An 11,345-nucleotide genomic window follows, 5' to 3' on the forward strand; every position below is an offset into this window, starting at 1 on the left:
GCAACCGAAAAACAGTTGCTGTCCCGCCGGTCGTCACGGCTGTTATCCACAAAAGGTTTGGCAGAGTCGTTTAGCGTGGTTCGTTCAGCTCAATGATTACAGCTGCCGTTAATATTTGCTTGGTTACAAACGGTTGGTTACGAGAGGTAGTCAATGTTTTATTTTAGTTGTAGCCTGTCTGCTAAAAAAGTGTTGTGGTGCGGAGTTAGAGAAAAAATGACTGGGAGAAATGTAAACTTCTTATTTTATTTTAAGTATGATGAATACTGGATACTGAAAAACAGAATTGACAACAGTTCTTCTCAGGGTAATCAAATGTTGACTCCGGATATCTAGCAAAATTAAGTCATGATATATGTAGGATATATCATGACTTACAGATGAATGAAAACAATAAGACACGTATATACATATTTGAAGATATCAACCGACTAGTCAACCTACAAATTTTATTAATCCACCCGAGCTAACTTGAACAGAGCAAGTTTAACCAATAACAATTACGTTTGCGTTAACACGTCGTACACACACAGTGGCAAATGTTTACAGAACGTCGGTTACACAATTTCAATGTTGCCGACTCGCCTGTTTACGTTACGCCTAAACAGTTTATATTAACAGAATTTGCATACGGCTCAAATGGTTTTATTTCTGGCAATTTATTATGCTATAAAATTATGACCCGTTTGTATTTATTATGTCATATTTTGTGTGTGGTTTTGTCTATGAATCCTCCCAGAACTCTGATATGTTGGGTTTGCAGTTAGCTGCTCGTAGAGTCATTTGGTGAATCTGTTTTTACTGTTGAAATTGAGCAGAATTTTTCGGGTCGTTTTAGTCAGGCCTAAGGTTATTCGTACTCGCTTCACAGTATTTCTCGGACAGTCTTTACCGATATTTTGTCGAACATCAAAGCTCTGTTTTATAAAAAATAACGTAATGCATTAATACTTATGCTGATCATGAAAGCCTATATTTTTGATAAACTACAAATCGAAAATGGTTTTCTACCCTCAACAAATCGAAAATGCTATCACATAAAAACAAGAAACAGTCCTAATTGCTAATCCAGGTTATAAAACATCTGGTTTTTGCGTAAAAAGGTAACAATCATCAATACATACAGAAAAAAAAACTTTCGCGTTTATAATGTTAGCAAGATAACAGAACTGCAGGCAGGTGTTATTCCCATCCTGTAAGTAGTCCAAAGCAATAGAGAATAAGAGCCAATACAAACAAACCAAGACATCTCTCATAATATAAAAATGCCACGTGCGTAAAATGATCGATGGTTTCAGATTATTTTTATTGAAGTGTCGCCACATTTGTTGTGTGGTATGTCGTAAGATGAACTGAGTGATTTCCAACGAATTTAGAACACCATCTGTCTTCAGTGTCGTAATGATTGCAGTGCAAATATTAAGGTGTCGTGTATGGTAGGTAGGTACTTAACATACAATGAATATGATTATAATTATGAATGATTATTTAATTAAAAGCAAATGAGTTTTAGAATTTGTATTTGGGATACCACCTTGTGAGGAGCTTGTGGCTAAGCTATAACCGCATAAGTGAATCGATCACAGGTTAAGCTATGCTTTACGCGGTTGGTCCGTAGATGGGTGACCATCTTTGTCAAAACGAGTTCCTCCGTGTTTCGGAAGGCACGTTAAATTGTGGGTCCCGGCTGTTATTCCTACATCTTTAACAGTCGTTACAAGGTAGTCAGAAGCTTGAAAAGTCTGACAACCAGTCTAACCAAGGAGTTTCGTGTTGCCCGGGTAACTGGGTTGAGGAGGTCAGACAGGCAGTCACTCCTTGTAAAACACTGGTACTTAGCTGAAACCGGTTGGACTGGTAGCCGACCCCAACATAGTTGAGAAAAGGCTAGGCCAATGATGATTTGGGATACCACCTTCATTTCAACTAAAACGACTTACTTGATCAAAATTGGTCCACCTGCTTTAGCCTTAAAGAGTCACAAATACCTCCCAAGGATCTTTCTATTTTATTGCATTAGTAAAGATGGGTTTCGCGTTTTAGCCAAAGGTTTAAGCAAAGCAAAGTCTTTTGAGTAAAGGTCTGAGGTAAAGCTTTCTTCACAATATTGCTTATATTTTGAAATTTATATTTCGAAAAGTGTCAAATCTGGTAAACTATTTATCAGTGTAGTATATGTAAATACCTATATATACGAGGGAAAACCCAATAGTTGTGCTTTAGATCAATAATACACTAGTAGGATTGCAGTCTGATAGACAGAAAACTCCTAAGACACCTCTGAGCCCTTTCGACTGCTCTATATCACAATCACCCAGTCCAGACATAATGCGCTTAAAGGCACAAAATGAAAAACAAACAAACATTCGACCTCATCTTATGCAACTCTCTGAAAGCCATCACGCGGAGGCCTATATCTTGTTAAAGTGGCCCTGTTCGCGGCATCGCTTGCTACGTTGATTTCCCTAACAAGGCACACTCGGGTCGTTGACTTTTATAGCTTCACTTACACGGTACAGTGACGAGACGACGACGACATGAGAATTAACGTGACAACTGGGTCACAAGCATACATCAGTCGCTTAGGAAACAGTTGTTATACGTATGTATGTCTTATTGACTTAGAACTAGCGTAAACATGTCTGAATCGTCTATATTCAGGGCAAATACTTCTTACCTGCCATGGTCAATAATGAAAATCAATATCTAAATTAATGGGGTGTACAAAATAGTGGAGGGGTTTGACTACGGTTAAATATCCTTATGAATTGTGGACAGTAAGCAAATAGTACAAAGAAAATGAACTTTTAAAAAAATAGCTCTACAGCAACACAATTTTTAAGACTAATAATAGACTTATCATTAAAGTTGGGTATTGGTTGTAGAATTTTCCTAAAAATGAAAGAGGGACACGGTTCAAAGTAAAATGTAAATGTTAATAATCGTAAGGTTGCGTTGTCGTGTCGTTCATTGTAACAACCGTAGCATGCCACCCAGATATTATTTCGGCTGAACAAATTTTACTGCCCTATTCTGACCCGAGCCTCTCACGAACACTTGAGGGTTGATCTTCAAAGCCCTTACGGTTTTCTTTGTCCATCACAGGAATTTATATAACATGTAAAGGTTCATGAATTATCACAAAGAAAACGAAGTGTCTTCTGTCATGCTAAGTAGCTGATAGGTAAAGTACTTGTCGATAGGATCTGCGGATACTGCGTTACCTTGAATTGTATCATGGAAATATTTCAGGAACAAGGGTTTTTAGGTTACTTTTTCATGACCTAAAGACCTCCTTCAAACTCCCTCCAAAACTCCTGTCTCCATATAATAATATTTTGGACATGTTTTTGGAATCGAAATGTCATCGAAATTTTATTAGTTTTAAGAGTTTAAAAAAAGTGGAAAAGGTTTAGTAAATTATTGTGTTTGGCTAAAAAAAAAATCTTTTTTTTTAATCTAGAACGAAGTACCTAAAGCCAGATGTGGTGGCAAATGACAAAGCTAAACAGCGAACGCTTTGAAAGAAATCTAAAAATCGTACACAAATATTCCAATATATCATATCGTATCGTATATTGTAAATGCAATTGCGTGTGACACAAACATTATTACGCCTCAAGTACCGGACAATTCGGACCGCGGCGTGTAGTGGGTTATGGGGTATTGAAGGGTTGGACACACCCTCGCGTTGAGGGTTAATTGTTTGTATTAAAAATAGACATATTTTCCCGCTGTTTTCCATGCTTTGCGAGTATTTTCGTGTTGTTCTGTTTAATGTTAAGTGATTAATGCCAATGACCTTTGGTTTTTGGTGTTTATTTTTAGATTTTAGTAGAAGTAGGGTGTAATTCGTCAAACTTTTAACTTTGTCTATACCCATAAGTCTATATCTGTAACAGCCAACGAAGGTTGTCTACTAGCTATTTTAATCTTCGTCTAACTTTTTGTTGACCGTTGAAGAACTGGGTTGCAACTTCCATCGTAGAAGCCATTCAGGAATTTCCGTATAAGCGTGTAAAACTTAACACATAAATGTCAATCGTCACTCTACAACAATTACTAATAACTTCTCCATACTGATCGTAGTTGGTTATAATTTCCTACTAACCTTGCTACAGTAAGAACACAAGCTTGTTGATTGATTTGTCTCTTTTCACGTTTTCACTTAGTCTACATACCAATTTTAACATCATTCCCCTGCCCATATACTTACTAATTATAATGTACCCACAAGACACTCTTTGCAGCCATACCGTCTTTTACGTAATTCATCCATCGTTTCTTTTGTCGTCCTCTTCCCCTATAGCTATCTCCACATCTATGCATTATCATTCCTCCACATAGCATGCCCATACCATGACAGCCGATTGCCACGTAGACCCATACTATACTACCCATATCATACATAGACAAAAACCCACAATCACAAGTATGATATAATCATGCCCCTACAGTTTGATACACGTAATGGAAGGTAATTACGTCACAGATCCTAAACCAACTCTGTAAACGATTAGGGATGAAACTTTACTAACACCATATAAGTTAGTTCAGGGTTACGGATTAAGTGGTGTCCGTAAGCAACATGGTTTACCCACTGTTTCATACCTTCGAAGTTATTGCTGCGAAGAAGAAACACCGTGAGTGACTCTTTAGCAGCACGCGGTCTTCAAGAAAATGGTGCAAGTAATTTATAAACAATTGTTTTAGTACAAATGATTTCTTGTAAGTGTGTGCTCGGTAATGCTCAATTCAGTGAACACATCTATGATAAAAAAATTCCATCGTTCAGTAAGGATATTTTGTAAAGGGGTGAAATAATAATTATGATTATGTCTTGGATGAATGGGCGGAAAACCTGCTTTGGCACGCAAACATAACGGTCAAACTTATAAACCCTATCCTCTGTTATGAAACAAACGCATTAATCCCGAGCAATTGGAAGCATCAGGAACATGGTTGGGTTTTACTCAGTAAAAAAAACAAACTCACTTTCGAAACAGATGGAGTCTGAAGGAGAGATTTCCAATTGAGAAAAGAAGAAAAGAAAGGCCTGTCCTTCATAGTCGCAATATACTCACTCAATCAAAGTCCCTATATAGAACTTATCAGCGTGATCGTGACTTAAAAGAACTTTGACATTGGTAAAGGTTAATCTTTATTAGCTTTGTAGTCTATGGCCTTGTCCTTCGTTTCGTTAATCCTTTAATCAACACATCATTACTATGTGTACGAAGCGGTTCGTAATTTTATTTCTCTTTTTAGGGTTTTTTCTCTTCTATTTGTGCCATCAAGAGCCAGTTCTTTTAGAACATAATACTTTATAACACATTTAATCCGACGAGTAATGACAATTGAACGTTTGTCCTGAAAATTAGTTTTCCTCTTTGTCCCACATATAAACTTCTATCGTAATAAGTGAATACAACAAAAATAGTGAGGTTCCCCAAATAACGATGGGAATAAGTCGCCAATAAAACCCTACACAGATCCTACCAGTAACTATCTTATCTTCCCCAAAGTTAATCTAACTATACTTAAGTTCCCTCCTTAAAAGCAATTAGATTACACTTTCTGACCTCCTGACGTATAACCGTATCCCAAAGTAAGCCAAAGTATCCAGTACCTTCTGATAACATCACAACAGAGATAACCTTTTACATACAACCTTATTTATATTTCTCACGGACTATTTGACAAGTGTCAGGTTAGATGTCAAACTGACAGTTATCTTTTTTTCTGGGGTAACGGGCTGAGTGAGAATACTGGCAATAAAGAAATTAAAACGTCAAGTCAAATGGTACTTCAATTAGTTGATGTCTGCAATTAATTTGAATGTTTTTAAAAGAATTTTAGATTGGTGTCTATGTAGAATGCAGTCAAGATAAAATGAGTAAGAGATTTATTTCGTTAATTAAATCTTCTTCATTCTTGTGAAGTGTTTAACAAATACCAGAAATTGGGTATGTTAAACTGCTTACTGATGATCTTTATGGGTTTTCGAATAAATAGAAAGAACGACATTTTTAACTAAATATAGTGGGCAGATAATTATTGTTGAGCTCATTATGAAGGCGAAAATGTTTTATCCTACCTCACTAATACGGCTTAGCCTTACTTTGGCTTCACCAGTCTCCGTTCGCGACCATATTACTGGTTTCATAAAAGCCTTCTGAAAAATAGGTAACATATTAAATTTACCGCATTTCATAATCCTAACACGCTTATTGAAAGTTTATAACCTTTCCCTACATTCAATGTGAAATAATATTGGACATTTACGACGCCAATAATATTTGAAATGGGATTTAAATATTATTAATTCATAGCCGGATATATAAACTTTATTTAACCCAGTAATCGTGAAGGAAACGTCCGATACTATTAGCCATATTAATTTGACTCAATTCAAAATTATTTAAGTTTCCTAAGCTCATAATAATCATCCCATAAAAATAATTAATGCATTTGACAGAGAAAATCAAACATATATTTTGCTATAGTGATAGAACAAGATGTTCTTTTTTGTAATTTTAGGTTTAAAGTGAAATTTATATAGTTTTGTCTATATTATTTCAATAGTTTTGGCCTCCGACTAATGCAAGCACTATTTATATTGGCAATGAATAAACTGCAGTTAATAACAATGATAATATCTTTTCAAAGGTCATCAATAATTTCATCGCAAACAAAAACTTATAATGATTGTTATAAGTTCTTGGAAATCTGAATCAAATCACCGCTTCGAAAATAAATTGTTTTATTTATTTGATTGCATTGTTAGGGTTAAATTCGATTCGACATCGATTTAATTTTACGCTAACTCCTGACGAAGTCGAAAACTGTTTCTCTTGAGTTGGTGCTCTAAAACCCGATAGTAGCGCCTATTCGTGCAGCGGTTCAAATTGGAATGTACACTCGTTCGACAACTAGCTACTCGATCTTTTTTTCGAAAGTGACATTTACCGACCCGAACTGAATGAAAATCTTAATTAACAGACCCGATGGTACAAAACGTGACGCCGTATTATTGTCGTGACGGACTTCCGTTGCATTGTCGTCCAGTTACCTACTAGTCGCGCCTAAAGAAGATTTACTTAAAACCAAACCAATTTCAGGAGTACGTAGATTGATGTAAAATTTCCTTTTTCCTCCACGTGTAGCGGTAAATTGTATTTTCCAAATAATGGAGGAGGTTATTTTTAGACATCAGACCTTTTCCGGTTTTCTTGATCGGTACATATTTATCATGTAGGATTAGTCCTTTCTCCTTCCTAATCTCTCCGTAATCATCAGTCGTTTATATTCATTACGTTTTCTTATTACTGGGTTTGGCGTTGATCAATTTATATCTGTTGTCTTAAAGATTTTCTTTTCTGAAAATGAATACTAATCGTATAATACGGTTACTCCTTATACCATTGTTTCAAAGCGTCTTACAATTTTTGTCCCTTAAAAAAACCTGACTGGGTTTGACTAATTAAATCAATTTAAAACTATCGGCTATTATAGGGTTAGAACTTTAGCAAGCTTGGATTTGTACGAAAATAAAATCTCAAGGAGACTTAATTGCCCCAAAAATTTAAAGAAGTGCCTTAGCGAATAATTGACGATGACCTAATAATTTCCAATTAGATTGCAATGTTCCTTAATTTCGTGTCGCAAACAATTTGATTAGGCCAATTATTTGAGTCGACGTCATCTACTAGTTTAGCTACAATCAATACTGGTTTAACGAACTTATGTTATTAGGTTCATGGGTAATTGGTGGGACTGTTTTAAATAGGTTAATTTATCATATTACAGATAGTGTCATTTGGACCATTAATATTTGTTAAACACCATGGTTGAATATTAAGATGCTGAGGTACATTTTTCTTGATGTTCGATGAAGGTCTTTTGATCTGTCTGTATGGAAGAGGACTCATGTTATTTGGTCTTTTTGGGTTTCTTTCGCCCTTGTTTTTCTCATGTTGACTGTACGAATAGCCGAGTGGTTGTAGTAACCACTCTAAATTCACTGAGCGTGAAATGATGTGGATTTGATCCCCGCGTAGGAAAAGCATTTGTGTGATCCACGAATGCCTTTTCTGAGCCTGGATGTGTTGGTTTGACTTGATGTTTGTGAAACCCCGTTGCGATTGAGAAGTGTCGTCATCAGTAAAACACACTCGTTCTTAACTCGCTTTATTTTAAGCTTACCTATGTTACAATCACAACTGATTTAGGTACAATGGAACAAACATGGTATTTACCAATATCTATCTCCTAAAGAGAAATAATGCGTGGTTGTAGGTAGCTTGTTTATTACCCCTTTGGGAAATCCTAGGGTCATATTAGACATACAAAAATTATATCAAAAATCAACATTTATCTCCAGCCACTAAAATGGTTTTAAACAAACACTTGATTAATTCACTGACATAAACATATGAGACAAACACGCTAGTTTCGAACTGCCGTTGAGTAAGTAAACGACTCCATCCTTCATGTGTACAGAGGAACAATTACTAGCTATCCGTTCACCTGTACACCGTTCTAAAAGACAAATTGCCCCCGTCCGTATTTGCGTCCAAGATCCATTTCATATTATGCGTACGCGATTTTGAATTTTATGTTAACGAAATAAAGTTTAGTTTTAGTTTAGTTTAATCTCTTTTCGTTTTTGGTTTCCAAGATTTTGAAAGTAGGAAATTGGAATAGATACAACTTTGAAATTGATTTCTTACGTTACGGTAAGGTTGAGAATTCAATGTTTTGATGGAAACGATGGTTAGTAAGATGATTTCAAACGTATACAATGGTATAAAGTTTATTTTATTTTGGTAGTGCTACAAAAGAATTTTGCCTTCTCATTGAATTATCGAGATGAAGAGAATTCTCTAGGGACCTTCGTCAAACCACCTGTTGTTTTAGTGTTCTTTGTCAGAAATTGCGTATTTACGATATGTTGCTATAACATAATTGTTAGGCGCTTTATACTTCATACGTTTAAATGAGTTTTGGCAAACAAAGCTAAAATAACTTACTGTATTATGGGACAAACGTTGAATAATATGACAGTATATTAAAATGTGGTGTGTGGATCGAGTATCCTACCAATATTCGTTAATTAAAGCATTTATCTCATGTCAATGTCGCTCGGTCCATTTTTCTGTATTCTGTGTTTCTTTTTCAAGTATTAGAAACAAAAGAGCAAACTGGCTTCTTGAGTACATCAACTGACTGTTGACACATATTTTCTCTTTTGTTTGTTTAATATGACTGTATTTCATTATGTACAAAATAAAAGCCGCTATTCCCCTAAAATACTATGTTTAAGAATCAAGGCTCGAAGATGATTGCTTTCCAGCACGGGCATTACTTATACTAATAAAAGGTCTCCACAAAAGACACACTAATGAAATCGTAAAAGCCGACGCAATAAATATTTTCCAAGAAGAATACTTGACAATTGTATTAAAATAATCCTCTTTGTTACAGAACAGCGCACCGATGTGGGAGGAGTTCATATCAAAAGCTACGAAGCTCCACTCAGCATTAAAGTAAGTAGTTGTAGTTGAGTAGTTGAAGGTAATATGAAAAGCCTATTGTGTGTTGTAAAGGAAAACTTTGTAAAAGCTTCCTCTCGAACTAGGTGACGTATTGTCGTTTTATAAATGTGTTTTGTTAGGTGTGGCTCTGGAACAAACGGCTCTGCTTGAGTTATATAAGTACGTTGGCACTTTTCAAAACTTACAAATTTCGTGACAAAATGTATGTTGCCGTACTCCGAAATGGCTTGATCGATGAGAATTGGCCTGAGAATCGGTTACGGTTTCTCGTGTAATGGTTTTTGTACACAGATATTTCCTAAAAAATTATATGGCAAAGTAACGTTTATCAGGTCGGCTAGTAGTATAATATATTTTCTAACACATTTATCTCTTTTTTATGCTAAACGGTACAGTTAAAGATCTAGTCCTGTGTAGTTTGCGCCGAAAATGAAATCATATGTCTAGTTAGTTTGCTACATCATTAACGATAGTGGCTGGCTATATGATCAAAAATACGCCCTGCTTGGAAACTAAGTCTCGGATTATTCTTATTTCATTGGATATAGTAAGTTTATGATATCAGGTGCATGAGACTACAAACCAAGATTCAAAATTATCAGTATTTTTGTACTAATGTAACTAACAAGTATTACACGCTCGGTTTCATATTTCCTATTTGTTCATCTGCATCAGTACCATAGCTCTTAATTCAATTCGTATCATAATACACACGTTAGGTGCGATATTTTAACCGTTTGCAACACGAACGCTTTGACCATCGTTTAGCTGCAATTGAGTGGCTATTGACTCGCAAATTGACAATGATACGAGCGCAGTGTCATATGGCAATAAAATGTTATTGTTGATTGTCTTGACAGTACAATATTCTGTAGAGGTCACGGTTGTAACCGAATGACGATTCGATTGAATTTTCGATGTTTTTGAACTCGTTTGATCAGTAAGGCTAAGAATACTAGTGCCTCAAGTGACACTTTTGCAGGTCAAAGTCATGTGACTTGTCGAAGCAAAATGTCATATCCATGCATTTGGGCGCTTTTCTATTGATGTTCAGGATTGTAAGAATGAAACTTGGATAGAGGAGCAAAAGTTATGACGATAGTGTAGTCGCCAATACTGGGCACCTCATGACCTAAGACGTGGGCATAGGACGGGAGATGGTGTTATTGATCAAATTCCCAAAACGTGGTAGATTGCCTTTTGTATTTCTATCTTTAACCCATCCTGCCGCTCCCATATCACAAGAGGTAGTACCTAGAGGTAACCAGGATATCCACGAATCTTTCCTTCTCAAATTTGACTTATGACTTATGACAGTTCTTGGCAAATATAACTCCAGCATCAAAATCATATACAGGATCTAAGATAAACATCTGATATTAATTTTGTTATTTGGCAGGTCGGCTCTGGTAGCGATTGCGGCGTTCCTGGATGCCTTCCAGAAAATTGCAGACGCCGCCACCAATGCCAGGGGTAAGTTTACTTTATTACATTTACTTGAAAATATTTCATTGTAATTTTTCTTTGAAGTTTTGGCTAGATGTTGAAGTCTTCAACAAATTCAACCGTATGCGAAAACGAAGATCACTTGTCGCATTGCTACTGTCTAGGTGATTTTCAAGTTAATGTAGCGACAAATAGATATTTGAGAACGTCAGTTATTTAAGTATCGATCTCAATAAATACGCGTTTTTAAACGCCTGTCTCTAAGGATTTTATTAATTGTGTCGTGCGGCGATAAACATTCGAGTCGCAAGTAAGAGACCGATTTCACAGATTTATTTGTTG

At 35.9% G+C, this 11,345-nt stretch overlaps 1 protein-coding gene across 4 annotated transcripts in view; it reads left to right on the plus strand.

The window, feature by feature from the left end:
• LOC113499632 (metastasis suppressor protein 1-like) overlaps positions 1-11,345 on the plus strand; it is a 138,794-nt gene that overhangs the window by 67,631 nt on the left and 59,818 nt on the right. For all 4 annotated transcript variants that reach the window (XM_026880163.1, XM_026880164.1, XM_026880165.1 and 1 more), the window contains exons 2-3: positions 9,487-9,548; positions 10,957-11,030. In XM_026880163.1, coding sequence (XP_026735964.1) covers positions 9,487-9,548; positions 10,957-11,030 — 136 coding nt within the window. The remainder of the gene's footprint in view (positions 1-9,486; positions 9,549-10,956; positions 11,031-11,345) is intronic.

This window comes from Trichoplusia ni, chromosome 12 (genome assembly GCF_003590095.1).
Source record: "Trichoplusia ni isolate ovarian cell line Hi5 chromosome 12, tn1, whole genome shotgun sequence".
Taxonomy (NCBI): Eukaryota; Metazoa; Arthropoda; class Insecta; order Lepidoptera; family Noctuidae; genus Trichoplusia; species Trichoplusia ni.